We start from the raw sequence: 18,176 nt of genomic DNA on the forward strand, positions 1-18,176 counted from the left end.
AGTGAAAATGTGTGGAAGTCTTAATGTTGGAGTTGTAATATGTGCTACTAAGTCAGAGAATATTCATGTTGGGAAAATCTCCTTTTACAAGACCTTGTAATGCATGGATATATCTTTACAACTAAACCTGTGGCTTTATAGGTATATATGGTGAGGGTGTAAAGTACATACAAGGGGACACAATTTCAGAAAGTGGAGCACCTGTTAGCAATGCATTATGTGCAGCCAGATGCTAAAATCTAGCAAATAGTCTGATCCTAACCATGTGTACTTGGAAGTAAGTCCCTCTAGGTGCAATGTGATCTACTTTCAAGTAGCGATAATGGCTGAACTTGTATGTAAACTTAACAAAGCTGTATTGAGTGGGGGCTGCCAAGAAGGATTCATCTCAGTCCAAACTGATTCTGTTGGAAGGTGTCGTGTTGGTGTCTTCATCTGCTTCTTACAATTCTGCTCACAGAGCAATTGATATGACTTGTCCACTTTGAGAGGGCAGTCAATTCCCAATTGATCCGTCACTGGAAATAATCATAGTGTCCTACTCTTCTTAAGCATCATAAGAAAAGAAAATGATATAATCTACTAACAAGAATTTTGTGATATTTTTAAGATGCAACTTATAACTTTTCCTTTTTGTACATCTTTATATTGTAGCAAGCCATGCAGTTTTATTATAAAAAGTTTTCCCTTTAGTTTGTGGTATATCTTGCTCATTGAAAGTGGGCAGTAATGGTGAATTTGGCTGCTCTTTGTCAAAAGCTACTTTAATTATTCATTATGTATTATTTATTCCTGCTTCGTCGGAGGCTGAAACTAGCTTGTCCAGCCTGAGTGTGGATATAGTGCGGGAAGATGTGTAAGCATCATTTTGGGTATTGGTTTGTGGGAGGAATAAACTGATATTCCTGTGGGGAAAAGCCATGTAATCAGATCATCATCCTTTGTGATTTCCTGTCAATATAGATGTTGTTTCAGAGTTTTCTGTATTTGTGTTAGGTGGAACTCCTGTTTTGCATGGAATACCACTTCATTGTATAGTTAAAGGAAACAGTGAAAACTTCAGCATTCTGACAAATTTTAAAACTCTTTGGTGATTTAGTCCATGTAAGGGCAGCTTGTCTGAGTAGTTTGGGCTTCTTACTAGCTTAGTTGTAGGCCTGCATGAAAGACACATACGATACTATTGTGTTAAGTTTGTAAGCTAAATGCAATGTGTTTTAATTTACAGTATTGCTCTCCTCATAAAAAGTAGTTCCAAGTGAACCACTATATGCTACCTCATAGCGGAAGACACATGCCTAGAGGAACGTGCCTCAGGAGTAAATGCCATCTGTTTTTGTTTGCTGTATTTTGACTTGGATGCACCATGCTCCTCCCTACCATAGCCCTTGCGGCCAAACTAGACGTGACACTAAACATGTAATTAGCAAGCATGGTAGCTTAAAAATAATAATAGCAGGTGCAGCCTCTCTTCCCCCCCCCACCCCCGGGCCGCATTTTTGACACAATTTTCAGGATTATGGCTGGGGAGGGAAAGTTGGATTCTCTATTCTCTGCATACTGCAGTCTTGATGAAAACTGCCACACACATACACATATGCCCTAGTCACACCAGCTAATATATTTTTAAAAAATAAAACCACAGCCCTGATGTGCTTTCTCATGATTATCTCATTTAGCATTACATGTAGTGACCCTTAGTTCCTTTTATGGTGGACCACTGCAGCGTTTGACAGAGCAAAGTAACTTTGGACAAGTATTTCTAATACAACTTCAGTTGTGGGTAATTGCTGACACTTAGTCTTGAAGTGCTTGCTGGATATTTTAAAAACAAGTTCCAGGAGTCTTATGAATTAGTTGAGAATTGTCGTCAGATGCTTGCTGAAAATACATGGTGCTGTAATTCTAATATCTTGTGCTAGTTTTTGCTGGTAGAGCGGTTTGTGTCTTATCATAAGCATGCATATGCTGATGCAGCAAGCATTGGGGTAAGGCTTGGTAAATACTTGCAACAGCCTTTACTTGGTAGTGGTTTGGAATTTTGATGAGGAAAACTATTTCTATACATTACTGAAATGCTTCAACATGTGTTGAAATGCTTCAACATCTTTGAAACTAAGACAACGCACCTACCCTTTTTCTCCCCTCCACTGTTAAAGTTTCCAGATGTACTTTAAGACTTAACATGTTTCTGAAAATGTGTGACTGGAGTTATGCAGGAAGCTTAACTGGAGGATCACAACACATTATTAAGGCGAAATCTCTACTGCAGTCTAGTTTAGTCGCTGGGGATGGGTAATGAGCTCAAGGGATATTGCTGACTTTCATATTTTAGTTAATATAAAAGGTGTAAACATGTTGATTCATTTATGCAGTTTCCAGTGGTAACCATAGGTGTGCCATTCTCAGGGCTATCAGTTTATGGAGGAGTCAATCTAGTAAGGTTTTGCAGATAATGACAATTGTAAAGCATGCCAAAGAGAAGTGTGCATATTATAGTTATTATTATATTGTATTTTATATTATATTTATCCTATGAGTGATAAAACTCCAGTAGCAAAGTTTCAGGGTGCAATCCTATGCATGTTTAGAGAGAAAACAGTCCTGTACTGGTTGGGGCATGCTGGCAGAGGTAGGACCTTTTCCCCCTCTAAAATTGCATAGAATTGCGCCCTTAATGGGCTAGCTAGATATGCACAATCAGTTTATATCATTTATTTATTTATTTATTTATTACATTTTTATACCTCCCAATAGCCGAAGCTCTCTGGGCGGTTCACAAAAATTAAAACCATAATAAAACAACCAACAGGTTAAAAACACAAATACAAAATACAGCTTAAAAAGCACAACCAGGATAAAACCACGCAGCAAAATTGATATAAGATTAAAATACAGAGTTAGAACAGTAAAATTTAAATTTAAGTTAAAATTAAGTGTTAAAATACTGAGAAAACAAAAAAAAGTCTTCAGCTGGCGACGAAAGGAGTACAGTGTAGGCGCCAGGCGGACCTCTCTGGGGAGCTCATTCCACAGCGGGGGTGCCACAGCGGAGAAAGCCCTCCTCCTAGTAGCTACCTGCCTCACTTCCTTTGGCAGGGGCTCACGGAGAAGGGCACCTGTAGATGATCTTAAGGTCCGGGCAGGTACATATGAGAGGAGGCGATCCTTCAAATAACCTGGCCCCAAACTGTTTAGGGCTTTGAATGTCAATATCAGCACTTTGAATCGGGCCCGGACCTGGACTGGCAGCCATTGAAGTTGTAAAAGGACTGGTGTGATGTGATCTCACCGGCCAGTCCCTGTTAGTAAACAGGCTGCCCTGTTTTGTACCAGCTGAAGTTTCCAGACCGTTTTCAAAGGCAGCCCCACGTATAGCATATTGCTGTAATCCAAACGAGAGGTTATCCTATAACTGTAGCTAGGCTATCTCTGCCCAGATAAGGGCGTAGTTGGTATATCAGCCTAAGCTGATAAAAGGTGCTCTTTGCCACTGAGTTCACCTGTGCCTCAAGTGACAGTTCTGGATCCAAGAGCACCCCCAAACTATGGACCCAATCCTTTAGGGAGAGTGCAACCCAGGACAGGGCAAACATCACCTTTAATTACTGCCATATATCATCTTTAATTACTGCCATCCCTGAATTGGAGAAAAAGATTGGCCAGTAGTAAGACCTTCCCTTTGATGTCCCTTAAAAAAACCCTCTTAAAGATGCCTTTTTTCTGTTTCTTTTAATTCAGTTCTATGCTGCTGTTTAACTGGGTTGTTTTCAATGTTTGCTATGATTTATATTTTGTGAACCTTTTTTAGTTAAGGAGTAGGATAAAATATTATAAATAATAGAGCCTGCTGTGTTTCCATTGAAAAGCCTTCCTTAGCACTCCATTTGTCATTTCTACATAGGAATGCCATGTCTCTAACCACTTTCATTCTTGGGAAGTATTCCAGGTTGCATAGAACTGCAGCAAGTCATGCTCAGCTGGATGAATCGTTTAGCCAGTTGGGATGACCCAACTTCCCAGGAAATCTGCTTAACTGATACCTGCTCTCACTATCTGACAGATGAAATTGGAGTCATAGTAAGCTGGTGAACTCTTGTCAGAAGAAACTGCTGGTAGAGTGTTGCATCAAAAACTGTTTGAATTGTCCATAACTTCTGGATATTCACTTTCCCATCAGAAAGGGGACAAGCAGGGGAAGGACTTCTGTGTTTGGCTTTTAAGTTCTGAGATCCAATTCTAAAGAGAGGCAGTGTTGTGACAGCCCAATAAGTGTATTAGACAGAGGATAAAGTGAAGTACATTTTATTATCCAGGTACATAATGAGAAAATGGGTACCATTACCTATCATATCTGTACAGATGAAAGATATACAATGATGAGATGAATTTGGAAATGATATTCAAGTTTTAAACTACTTAAGACATTTCCCATTTTAAAGTAACAAAGCTGTTGGCTGTGCAATTTGATTTCACCTGCTCCTTGGGGTGCCATGCCCCAGGACAACTTAACTCCTGTATTCAGGGTATATCAAGTAGTTGTACAGGCTCAGTGTCCTGGAATTTGCTTGCCATAGCAATGGACTATTTGTGACTAGCTCTTAGCAACTGGACTTGTCTGTGTGTAATGTGGAAGCTTTTCTTCCAATGGAAATAGCCGGCAAGCAACTGGGACTGCAACGGGGGTAAAAGGTTAAAATTCCCCTGCCTTTCTGCTGGGATCCCAATCTGAATTGCTGCTCCCCCCACCCCCAATTTTCTAATTGGTAATTGTGTGAATGGCATCTTATCTAGTTTGGCCCTAATTTTAATTATTTAATTGCACACCTGTCTTTGCCAGCAATTGTATGTTATCTTTAGGCTCCCTAATCTGTGTATTTATCTTTACCAAAATATATGTAATTAAGAAGGCATTAATTATCTGTTAGTTGGTAGCTGATGGTCTTCTGCAATAGTTTTGCCAAATCTGGGGAGGATGGCCCTAGTAATTAAGGCTTGGCTCCTTTCTTTCCACACAAAATTGTATATGGTTGCGACTATGATCAGAGTTTGGATATAGCAATATTGGATAAGGGTATTATGGATATATATCTTGTGTGGGGGGGGGCGGTTTCTCTTTGTATTTACTTGTACAGCGCACTGGGTCTCAGTTCAAAGTGATCTCTCAACCAGCCCTTACATTTAAATTTTCTCACTTTGTTTAGACTCATGCATGTTCACTTCAGGAGTAACCAGCTAGGTCAGAGGCATGAAAAGTAGAAGAACTTGCTGAGGAGGCAGAGTGCTTCAAGGATGATCTGCCCTATCTATGTTCCTTTCCTTCTCTTATACAACCATTGCTTTCTGCTGCTCTGGCTGGTTGCATTTATTCCAGCATGCTCATTAAAAATATTTTAAGCTTTTGTGCTGAATCCACCAGAGATTTACCTCCTGAGATGACAAAAAAATTCACCTGATCAAATGAAGCATCACCTGCATAGTTTTAACCCTCTGTGTGTCTTTAGAGGTGAGAATCTGCTCCTTTGAATGCCACAAATTAAGGCTCCTTGTGAGTTAGAAAACCTGGCAACTTTTCTTTGTCTACCCCGTCTGAACACTCGATTTCTATTCTTGCCTGCAAGTCAAGTCCAGGAAGGGAATTGGTTGCTCCATTGCTTCTCCACATAACATCTTCTGCGTTGACCTGGATTGATTTACTTGACTTGCAATAATGTAAAGAAGAGTCACAAATCCGCATGTTTGGCTTCCAGAAACAGCTATGGCAATATTTTACTGGGAACAGATCTGACTAACATGCAGCCAAAGATTAATTGCCTGAGTTGATAATTGGGAACTTTTGTCTTTCAGTTAGGGCTAGAAAAGCTCACTTGGGTGTCCAAAAACTGCCTACAAACACATAGGAATTTAAAGTATTTTCCAGCTAGTCGTACTGGGTCAGTCATTGGTAAATAAGCAGTATATTGCAGCAGTGCAATCTGACTGCTATCGGAGGAAGTGAGTGTATTCTTGTCTTACGATCTGAATGGAGATACTGTGTTGGACTGTCAGTGGGGAGACATGAATATTGCTGAACTGAAATGCTGAGAAGCAACGGGATCCTCTTTGCATCCTAAGAATTCAGGCTTTAGGTCTTAAAGCATCTCCATTGACAGCCCACAGCCTGACTATTCCCTGTGCTGAAATGGCTGGAGAGCATGCAGTTTCTTCATGGACAATTGCGCTGGCTGTTTGTGCAGATGCAAAATTGGGAGCCTGTTCCTTTAAGCGCTTTGTTCAAACCTGGCATCGCGCCCAGCCTTGTCTCTTCTTCCCACTTCAAGGCTGTTCCTTTGGGGCTCTTCCTGAAACAATACTGCAAGCTACTCTGCCACTGTGCTTGCTCTCCTTGTTCAGAAGTGCAGTCTTGCCCTGCAGACTTCCTTTGAATGGCCAGCCAGCTCTGCTCTGGGGGATGACAGAGAGTTGCAAACTTGGAAGAAGTGGCAATGCAGCCTGAGTCTGGATCTGCCCGGAAAGTGTAGGAAACAGAGCTGCCATCTGGAAATGGTGATATGGATACCGAATCCAGCAGTCCTCAAAGGATGTGGGAAGGCGACTCTGAGTTCAACTTCCAGTTTTGGACACAGCTTTTTCTATGGATGCACTTGTTTGGCCGGTTGGTCAGTTACATCTTGCATAGCTTTGGGGGGCTAAAGCAATAACTCTTTCCTGTTCCTTCGAGTTTGGTTCTCCAGATGGCCACTGTGACATCTGATTCTTCCCCTGATCCTAGATCTCTTGGCAAGCGATCCTCTGAGGAAGACATCTGCCTCATACCTCCTTCCCTTCTCTGCGTACTCTCCCCCAATCTCCATTTTTCTCTGTCGTTGGTAGCTTCATATCAGAATGGCTTCTTAACCTTGAGATACGGACAAAGCAAGAGACCGGTTTCTTTTCTGCTAGTCACTGGCTCCCTCTGGACTGTGCAGTAACACGTACATTTTTATTTTTATTTTTGCTTCATTTACAGGATATGAGCTCTTTGGAGCTGCTTAGAAATAGATTCCACCAGTTAGGCTTACGGTGACTGCCATTGTGCTAATGAATATTTATGTTTGAATGTGGTGTTGGCATTTAGAAAGGGAGAGTTCCATCTCCAAACTATAAGGGTATCCAAAGGGACATTGGCTTGAACAAGCTCTTACTTTGCACTTGCGTCGTATGGATTGCACCCTGTCTTATCCCATCTGCAGCATAAGCTGTCCTGAACTACCACTCCTGCCTGTTGAAGGATCATCTTGTATTGGGAAATAGGAGGGCTTCCCTACCTGATGAGATCCTTATTTGCCCTATCTTTAGCCCTAACGGTGAAAGAGATTCGAAGAATCTCTGAGCTATTTTAAGCCTGATTGCATGGCCCTCACTACTGTTGATTTGGCAGGCCTCTGTATTAATCAAATCTGCCCGCTGTTCACCCTCTGACCAGCTGTGTAAGTGACCAAGCTCCCTGTATTTGTTTCTGAAAGCAGTGAGGGAATATGGAATGGACTGTCTTGAAGCCTTCCTGGACATAGTGGGGGTTGGGAAATCCTGGTATGCACATGGATGGCTGCCTGGAGAGCTGCATGCCGGTTGCTGTGAAGTGACATGAGCGCTTTGGTCCAGGGAGGTGGGTTTGATGGAAATTCTCTCCCGGTTAGAAGTCGAGAGCTATCGGCTCAGGCCAAATGCCTGCCTCAATCAGCTGGAGGGGAATGTAAAGAGCTCTGCTGAAGCTGAGACTGTGTCTGCTCTCCAGTTGCTGCCTTTACCCTTCTCTTCCTGTTACGGGACAGGAAAAACATTGTGCCTGCCCTACCTGTTGGCAAATAGCAATGCCTGAAGAGAGTGCTCTCCTAGACCCTGACTGAGCTGCTGGATTGTGTTTGCTGCGAGAGGAGAGCTGGGGAGGACAACGGAATTGGTGATTAAAATTAAAGGGAAACATGAACCATGGAGCTGAGGTGAATTCTCGAAACTCCAGCAAGAACAAAGGGTGTAAGATGTCAGCGCTGCAGAAACTGGAGAGTCTGGCGGGGCGGATCTTTTACTGGGGGGCACGGAGTGATGCGGGTGCGCCTGACTGCGGAGTGGCTGCCTATGAATCGGAGCACACTGCTGCCTGGAATGAGCAGAGTGAGTTGACAACCGAGTGTGGTTTCCAGGGGTGCGGGGACAAACGTGGGATCCCCTCAGGCTCTGCTTCCACAGTGACCCTGTAGCGAGATGCTGCTGCTATTCTCACCCAGTGGCACATGCGTGTATTTGTGGCTGTGTGTGTCCCGATACTGAAGCCGGACTCTGATCTTTTCCAAAGAAGCCCACAAATGGGTATTCCATGGTTCTGACAGCCATTTTGGCTGTGACTGCTGTCCACCCCATTTCCCATACTAAGCTGCCTGGCTTTGAAGTCCAGGCGGGTCACTTTCAGTGATACACTGGCTTTCTTGTGTGTGGTATTGATTTTGCCCTTTCAGTGGGTTTAGTGAGCCCATTAATGCAAACCCACTAAACCAGTTGTTCTTCACTCCTGGCCCCCAAGCAATTGAAACTTGACTGTTACAAAATCATCTTTACAGGCTCTAACTGTGCAAGTCTCTATTACAGGAGTAGTAACCTGGTGCCCATCAGGTGTTTTGTATTTCAATTGTCATAAGCCCAACCAGTATGGCCAATGGTCAGGGATTTTGGGAGTTGTAATCCAAAATATCTGGAGGGCATCGAATTGCCTACCACTGGTCTGTTACATACAGGGAGAAGGTGTGATCCAGATTGAAATGATGACTTGTCTAAAATGTGATAAGAGACAAGCCCAAAATATATTGTACACGCAAGCCAACAGCCATTTTACAACAGGTACAGCCATTTTGGAAGGGGGCAGTTGAGAGCAGAAAAATGATGAGGAAGGGGGCACTTTTCCAACCCACTGTTTCCCTGCTCTAAGTTATGCCCTGCTCAGGAGGGAAGCCTTGAAGGGGCTGGTGGGGGGAGCGGAGTTCTGAAAGTGGGAAATGGTGAGTGGAAAAAGTGTTCCCCCTCCCTGACACTTTTCTACTCCCAACTGCCCCCCAACCTGAATAGCTTTCACTGTTCTAAAACAGCTCTTGGGTTTTATTTATATGAGTTTTGAGTGTTCTGTATAGTTTGGACTATAGAAATAGATACCTAAAATAAAGTTAGTTGGAGTATTCCTGGATGTTTCCCCACATTTTGGGGATAATTTTAACTTTGGGGGCGAGTGTTGGCAGAGGAGCCATTATTAAGACACAAATTCTCCTCCCACATATGTATTGCAAACCTTTGTTCCCAATTTGAGTGCCTTTCCTCTGGCCTTTCCTTGGTTGGCATGTAATCACTTCATCTTGTTTCACTTTAAATGCCTGACCATGCTTTTCGATATAGGAAATTTCAGTCCTAGTCTGACAGAACATTGTGGGCCGGTTGGCATGACCCTAGAGTGATTAATAAACCACAAGGGCTTCTTAATATCTTGCCTGTCGCTTGCCATCCCGATTAATGTAATTATCCTCACTGGGTGTGGCTTTTTGTGATGTCCAAACCTGGCAGAGGTGGCTTGCTGAGGTGATTAACAAACATCCCAGAACCCAAGGGCTGTTATAGGGTTGTATGGTGGTTTGTTGACCACACCAGCAAGGCACCTTTGCTTGGTTTAGATGACACAAGAAACTGCAGCAGGGGGCTTGAATTAACAACCTGGTTCTGGGCAGGTGCTTAAATAAGCCACCTTGGGCTGTGATAATCATGTGAACTAGGTCTGTGAGTGAGGCAAGGACTAATCGTTGTGGGTTTTTCTCTTTACTGCCAGCACCAACCCAGGCTATGGCTTTGATTCTTGACTTGGTATGAAGTCATAATCTATATATCCCTATGACTGGCAGAATCTTGGTTCCCAGAGCAATCTACCTCAGGTGACTTGAGTGGAAATATAAAGTAGGCCTTTCATTGTCTGGACTATATATTACTGCCTCCTTTAAGCAGGAGGGAGTGAATTCAATCTGTTCTTGGATCCTCAAGTATGTTTAAACAAAGCTGTCACAATAATGTTTTGGCACTGCCGCTTGGTCTAAAATAGAAGCTTGTAGAACATCTGATGCCAGATTCTTCTTTGGCCCCTTTAATCTTTTGGCACTGGCACCTCTTCTGTGCTGCATCTGAGACTGCTGCACATGAAGGGTTCAGAGCCAGCAGCAATGCTGGGCTGAAAGGGAGTAGGTTCTAGTAGTCAGAGGAGCTAGGCGGTGAGATCTCCTGCATTCACTTTTTAGCTCTGGTCTAGGTGATTAGATCAAAAGAGGTGGCTTCCAGGTGTGGCACTCTAAAGCAATTTCCCTTCCATTTCTCATTTATAAAAGAAGGATGACAGTTCCCTAGAGAATCAAAATTAAGGTTAACATTTGAGAGTATTTGACTGCAGATGAAAGGTGGCTGGTTAGTTTTCTCCATAGTTTCATTGGCACTAACCAATTAGGCAACTCAACACTGTGATTAAATTTTTCTGGGTCTGCCAGTTCATCCATCTCAGGATTTCATGTCTTTTCTCTTGAAAAAAGCATGCTAGTTAAATCAGGCTGTGTAAGCACTGCAGAAATATCCTTTCGAACAAGGGGTTCCCCAGATTCCCCTCCTCTCTTCTCCAGTTGTTGGCTGTATTTACGTGCATACCCTGCCTTATCCAAACCCAGGCTTCAGTGTGGCTGCCTTTCACTGAAGTTATGTTGGCCTAAGCAAGAATAAACAAGTGTGGTACTTGCAAACCACCTGGCGCCCACCCACTGTGGAAGAAGGAATAGCATATCTGCATCTGTCAGTGGATTTCCAGGCCTTAAGCATCAGCCCCCTTAGGGCCAGACTGGCTCAGTAAGTTCATTTAAGCAAAGAATGATGTTGAATTATTGGCGCTCTTGGCCTAAACATAACTGATTGCCTAAGCTGGTCATTCCGGCAAGCAAGTGCTAACTGGGCCAGTTGCTTGTCCGGGTCTCCTAAATCTTGCCAACGCCTCCCCATGTCAGTTATACAGAATAGATGTCACAGGCATGACAGTCCAGCAACCTGCCTGATAATTTGTTGTCTCAATTTCCAGGGATTTCTGGGTGGAGTCTTTTAACCCTTCCTTAAAAGCAAGAGTCAGGTGCACAGGTAAAACCTGCTCAGAAGGCTCATGCAACAGTTAGTAGAGCTGTGCATCGGAATTTCCTGCATGATCTGTAATCCATCTATGCATTAAACAATGTGAATTGTGTTCCAAAGCACAAGCACGTGCAAGTGTTTTCTGTTTTTTTTCATACACTTCAGATCCTACTCCTTGACACTGCTGAGCCACAGGTTGACTTAAGAGTATTGATTTCTTCCTCTGTGTTTCAGTAGATTCCAGGACAATTCACCTTTGCCCTTCCGAAGTCTTATTGTATATTAATGTGTTGGCACTGTTTTAGTTTTTTAATGTTCAGTTAGATCTCCTGTGCTTGGCCAGCTTACTTTATTATTTCAATTGTGTATATTGCCTTTCTGCTAATGGCACTTAAAGTGGCTAAAAAGTACATGAAACTAGTACATAAAAATTCAAACATTAAAGAACAGATAAAAACCGATCAAAATGTCAGTCAGGCAGTTTAAACAGTAAAAAGACACATTTATTCCAGTAGGCCAAAGCCCTATTTCTGAGGGATAGGGATGGGAAGTTCCAAAGGCGAGGTACAGCCACCGAAATCAGTCTCCAGATGACTGATCAGCTGCAAAGAATAGACTGTGCAACTCCCATGTAATTATTGGAGAATGTATATTTGGGAAGGTAATAGCAGGTACCTGTAGCCTGTGAAGACCAAACACATGTTCCTTCACACCAGCACTCCCAGCATGGATGTGTAGCTGAATTCAGTCTGGAATTCCTTACCTGTGTAGGCAGGTGTTTCTGATTGAGAATAACAACCCTGAGTCAACATCTTCTGAAATAGCCTATTTATGGATGAAAAGGCAAAGCTATCCCAAGAACCACTGCAAGGCAACAAGAAACATTTGCTACATTGGTGGGCTCAACTCATGGCTGATCGTATCTTATCTACCGGTCTGACCAACATTTAGTTTTTGTGGCAAGCTTCTGCAGGGCATATGAACCATGAATTGGAGGCAAGTATGTTTGCGTTTTCCTATGCTTGATCAAGGCAGTACTGAGATGGAAAGAAGAACCGTGGCATTGAACCATGGATGTCCAGACATTGTCACAAGAGTAATGTAAATACTGTGTCACTTTGATAGCTGGATTGTGCAGGCTTTCTCCAAAACATTCCTTGTGATACATGTCACACACACAAAACCTGTAACATTTTGTGAATTTGGTGTTTGTTTGTTTGTTTTTTAAAAAAACCCTCTCTGCTGGATGGGCACTGCCCCGATAAATAAGAAACAGTTTGAAACAAGCCCCAGTTGTACTGTTCCACCATTAGGCTCCATTGCCTCTTTGTGAGATAGCTGCATCGCTGGAGATCAGCAGAACTTTGGCCATCCAGCACCCATCCACTCTCTGCCCTGTACCTTAGCATACAGCTCTATATTTTTTAAAGCAAAGCAAAAAAGCAGTAAAGTTCCATTCCTCTCTTTTTTTCTGTTGTGGCCTGGTTGATGAGGACTGCATATTATGCCATTGACCGAGTTTGTGAATCTTGCGCTACAGGAAAAATGTGGTTGGTACATTTGGATAAGTCTTTGGAGGAAGAAGGCCTTGGAGGATATAGGGAAGCTGGATGGTTCTTAGAGCCCACCCACCCCCTTTCCCACCATCTCATGCTGTATCAAATGCACAGTACTAAGTAGTAGAAGGGCACCTCTGCTTTGAACCTTAAGTGGGTCTGGCACTCTTGGCTTCGCAATAGTTGATGGGCAAGTACTAATCAATACCCAAAGAGGGAGGCGCTTTTTGAATTCCTGCTTGCCAGCTAAATTTGGTTCTTGGCCTGAATCCGCTTTAGATTCCTATTGAGCGCAGCAGTGTTGTGGACATGACTGTTAAATCTATTCCAAGGGAAATTGATTAGGGTCATTGTGTCCTGGGCCTCTGGCAAAGCTGCTTTGCCCTTCATTTTCCACACCACTGCTTCATCATGGCTGAAGGGTTTAAAAACCAGTGTGCAACCACTGAGCCTATCAGTTGGGGTCGGAGGGTGGGCCTCTTGCAGAAGATGACTGGTCTGTATTAAAGCTACCCTGTAGCTTTTCAAGATTCAAGAGAGACGAGTTCTCAGCCCATTTCTCTGAGTGGCTTGTTAACTCATTCTGTCTGTACGTGTGGATTCATAACTGCTAGATAGAATTCAGCAAAAGTCCCTCTCGCTCCTTCCTGCTTCGAGACCATTTGGTTTGGTTTTGTTCTTGTAATATACTGTAAGTTACGAACTCCTGGATCTAAAATGTCTTCATTCTGTTGGGTGTGTAACTTAGTGGAGGATGTTCTCAATGTGTTACTCTTCTCTCTTGCCACTTCTCTTTAGTTTTGATGCCATGCTTCAGGGCCTTCTCACCACAGCAGTAGAGGGGCGTTTCACTTGCTTATTAATGGCCACCATCGTAAGTCTGTATATGCCACTGCTTGCAATTTTTGCCTATCTACTTGGGAACTTAGAGTACTTCTCTTCAAATTACTGAAAAAACGAAGCACCTTGAAAAAGCAGCAAGCACAAGAGAGGAAGGGGGATGGGGCAGGGAACAGCGGCAGGTCGAAAGCCAACATCTACCATTCTGTTTTTTAGCCTGTGAGAAACGGTGGGCTGTGCATATTTTTATTTTAAAATGGCATTGACAGACTTGTGTTTTGGGGGTGGGGGTGTCATTCTATAGCCTTTAGGCTGTTATGGGAAAGGCCCTGCATGGCTGTTCTCCTATCCTCCATGCACACTTCGCTTTCTTGTGTGTCCAATTTAATAGGACACTTCCTGCTTTGTCAAACCAGTTTGCCATGAGTAGGTAATGGCTTGGGGTGGGGGGAGGAAAATTTGGGGGAAATGTTTTTTCCTCCACATGGACTGTTTTTGTTAGAAAAATTAAACTGTTTGGGATTATGAAATATTTTAGAATTTAACTTATTTTTAATTTAATGTATTCTAAGATTCTGAGCATTCTTCATTAAAATTATTCTTCATTAAAATTATTGATGTAGCAAACTGTGGTTTGACAAAGCAGGACATGTCCTATTGAACAAGCAGCATCAGAGGAGGAGGGAATCAGGGCTGGTCTGATGTTTTGCTGTCTGAGGTGAAGAACAAGATGAATCCCCCTCCTATTCCATGTACAAAAGCTGACCAGACTGGCAGTTGCCTATGGAGCCTAGGCAGGATGAGCTGCTTAGCACACAGAGCTTTCCTCCAACACCTTACTGTCACCTCCCAGTATCTCCCACCCTCCGTGACCCCCTCACTCTGCCTGATGGTAGGGCTGACCCTAAAAGAAAGTGTTTATGTACATGGCCTGTTCCCACTCCCTTGAACCATGGTTTGGAGATCAGAGAGTGTGATTCCTGCAAATAGCGTCTGTGAGACAGAAATACACTCATTCTCTCTTGTGGCTTCTTTATGATTCTCTGGTGACTTTTCTGGCAATATTAGTCTGTGTAGCATTGCCAGCCCATCTGTTTACCTCAGTGGTTGATTTTAAGTTCATGAGTTCAAGATCTTTGTGTACTGATCTTTGGTTTCTCCTATTGGTATTCATTATTTCTTAGTTCATGGCACTGTGGTTCAACTCATGCCTTTTTTCTGGTGTACAGCTACTTTATGTATGTATGTGTCTTGTACATCTGTCAGTATTAAACTGGCATGGAAACTGGCTATGGCACACAATAAAGTATGTAGGTTGGGAGTGACTTGCTACTTTCTGTTCAGTCTCCAAGTTTGTCTGAACCTAATGCATCGTAGGGGCATTTCAGACCTCCCTACCAAACCTTTATGCCCGTTCCTTATACAAAGTTCCAACTGCATTGAATGAACTTGCGGTAATGCTTGACTATGCAAACTATTTTATTTAAAAAAAATGTCCTGCCTTTCTGTTAATATTGTCATCCAAGGTGACTTATAGCAAGTAATTAAAAACAATGAGTTACAATAAATACAAAATAAAACACAAGAAGCAAGAGTAGTAGCCAATAAGCTACTAATAAATTCTACACAAGAGGTATTGGAAAACTAAATGCCTCTGAAAGTTTTGCTGGATGAAGATGGTTTTAGTTGGTGTCAGAAAGAAAACTATGTAAGAGTGTGATGAATATGCCTGAGAAGAGTATTCCAAAGTCTAGGTGCCACCACAGAAAAGTCTTTGACCCCCTGGTGGCTGCCCACTTCAACTCTGATTATGGGGTCACCAAGAGCAGGCCCTCAGCAGAAGATCTTAACACATGGTAAAGTTCATATGGAGCAAGTGGTAATTTAGAACTTAAAATGTCAAAATCGGCACTTTGAATTGCACTTGGAAGCAAAGTGATAGTCTGTTTATTCTTCAATCATTGGCAAAATAGGGTCAACTCTACAGAAAGTGTTTAATATTCTGCCACAGTGTTCTGAACCAGCTGAAGTTTCTGAATGCTGTTCTTAGGCAACCCTTCATAATGGTTTGAACATTACCCAAGCATGAAAATTGGGTTGATTTTCTTAAGAAGGGTTGTAGCTAGCACATGAACTGAACTCTGTCAAAGGTACTTGAATCACAAATGCCGCTTGCACATCTGGTGGATCTAGTAGCATCCCCAATCTATGAATCTAGCTTTTTAGGGGTGATGCTCCAAAACAGCTCAATACTAACTCCCTGATCAATCTACCAATAGATTCTGTATTTTCTAGATTGGGCTTCAGTTTATTGGTCCCTATTGATCCCATCTCTGTGCCTAGGCACTTATTCAAAACATCCACTGTTTTAGCAAGAATTGATGAAAAGAAATAGAACTGGGTGTCGTCAGCATTTTGTTGGTACCTTACTCCAAATCCCAAGATGATCACCAATAGTGTCATGTAGATGTTAAATGCATGGGAGGTGAGATGGATCCTGCAACATCCCAAAATGTAAATTCCATAGGGCAGAATAGAAATACCCCAGCCCTATCTTGTGAAATAGACCTGTGAAATAGAAATGGAACCACTGGAGCATGGCACCTCTGATTTCCATGTCCAACAAGTGAGCCAGAAGGGTGCCAAGCCAGTGAGACATCCAGTGAGACATCACAAGGTCCCCTGTGTGTCTATCTGTCTTATGTGTTCTCTCCCTTAGTGTAAGTCATTTACTAGGGCAACCAAGGCAGCCTCAGTAGCAAAACTGGGCTAGAAACCAGATTGATATGAGTTATCTAGATCCCTGTCAATAAGGAATATCTGATGTTGGACATCCACCACCAGATTGAGCACCTCGCCAAGTACAATTATTCAAATCCAGGACTCTGTTGGACAGAAAACCTGGCAAGGGAAGTGAAGCTCCTATATACAGCAAGTCCGCCTCCCTGACAATTGAGTCTGAGCTGATGGTGCACTCAAAGGGATCACTGAGACAGATTTATTTGAGGAAAGTACATTGGGAAGGCTTTGATTCTTTGACATGGTGGGAGTGTCCATATCACTCCCAGAGGACTTCTGTGCTACTCCAGCAGATCAGTAAGCCTCTAAACCAGAATCAGTGTGGTATAGTGGTTGGAGTCTTGGACTAAGACTGGGTCGACCCAGGTTCTTGCCCAGCCATGAAGCATAGTGGGCTACTCACCCTTTCTGCCTAACTTACCTCACAGTGTGGTGGTTGAGGATAAAATGGGAGAGGGGGAGACACATATGCCACCTTGAGCTACCTGGAAGAAACATGGGTTATAAATAAACTATATATATATATATAGTTTATTTATAACCCACCCCTATATATAACCTCCCCCTATATATAAACTATAAGGGGGAGGTTAGAAATCCTTGAATCCTAAACGATCAGGACTATTTTAGCCTATTTTAGCCGGGGATGGGTATTATCACAATTTAACTAATTAGCCTGCTCTTGAGCAAGGGAAGCTCTCAGAGTGTCTTACAGAACAATAGAAGCAAGACAGGCCGTGCCCTCAGGCTTAAAGACTAAAAAGGACATGCCATAGAAAGAAAAAAGGGGCAGGAGGAGAAGGAAAACAAGAAAACTTAGCAGTTCTTAATGTTATACGTTTCTTATAACAACCAACTGTGATGGAAATGGGCTGAGGATGAGTTTAGAACAAAACAAAACCCCACAGGCCTTGGCCAACCTTTAAAAAATAGCATGTTGACCGGACCTTCCTCAAAATGGCTGTAACGCAACCAGAAGTTGTTGGTCTTACAGGGTGGGGCTTTGGCATTCTGGGGCCTAATTGGAAACTACTGTGTTCTTGCCATTCCCACCACATACTAACACCTCCAGAGTAGATGGCCCTACTGGCCTTCTTCACAGGGCAGTTGGTTCTAGTGGCCTCTGTAAGTGGGGAGGAGGGACCAGCTGGTTCAAGGAGCAGCAGGTGGAGATGGCAGTCCCTTGCTGTCTGCTCTTGCTTCTGTTTACATTGTAAACAGTATCCAGTGGAGCGCGCCTGTAACATTTGCCCAAACCCATTGCATGCTGTATTCATAACACCTGGAGAAGAATTGCATTTTCTAGGAGAAAAGAATAACTATGAGTGTTGGCAAAACCCAGTATCTCTTGAACAGAAACACAACCTCAGTGGAAGGTTTCTGACCTGTATGTGACATGGGTAGCAACTGCACACTTGTTGCGTTAAAACCCTGTTATTTTGGAAAGGACCGAGGAGGAAGACAAGGAAGAATTGTGTACATGCAGCTGGTTATGGTCACTACTAAAGCAATGGTTGTGAACTGTAGTGAATGTACTATATGCCCCCATCCCCAGCACAGAATGTGATCTGTTTCCATGAAATGCTGACTGATGGCAATTCTGGAAGTGAGCCAAGAAATGGTGACCCTTTATCAATGCTGAATAGTGTTGTCTATATTAATACACCTGCTCAAGAGTCATACATTCTGAAAAGGCAAGAGATGCCATTGGCAAGGGAAAAACAATATGCAACCCTAAGGGAGAAAAGAGGAAGTACTGTTAGGAGAGAAGGGGTTCAGTAGCTACCTCCGCTGTGAAAAGCCGTGTGAGGC

The 18,176-nt window shown here is 42.9% G+C and overlaps 1 protein-coding gene across 2 annotated transcripts in view; it reads left to right on the forward strand.

The window, feature by feature from the left end:
* PRKACA (protein kinase cAMP-activated catalytic subunit alpha) overlaps positions 1-18,176 on the forward strand; it is a 68,078-nt gene that overhangs the window by 11,944 nt on the left and 37,958 nt on the right. The window contains exon 1 of one of the 2 annotated variants that reach the window (XM_063120500.1): positions 7,840-8,154. The exons of the other annotated variant lie outside the window; for it this stretch is intronic. Within the exon in view, the coding sequence (XP_062976570.1) occupies positions 7,965-8,154 (190 nt within the window). The 5' untranslated portion in view covers positions 7,840-7,964. Of the gene's footprint in view, positions 1-7,839; positions 8,155-18,176 lie in introns of those variants that run through there. 2 annotated transcript variants of the gene reach the window in all.

The sequence above is a fragment of the Elgaria multicarinata genome, chromosome 3 (assembly GCF_023053635.1).
Source record: "Elgaria multicarinata webbii isolate HBS135686 ecotype San Diego chromosome 3, rElgMul1.1.pri, whole genome shotgun sequence".
In the NCBI taxonomy this organism is placed as follows: domain Eukaryota; kingdom Metazoa; phylum Chordata; class Lepidosauria; order Squamata; family Anguidae; genus Elgaria; species Elgaria multicarinata.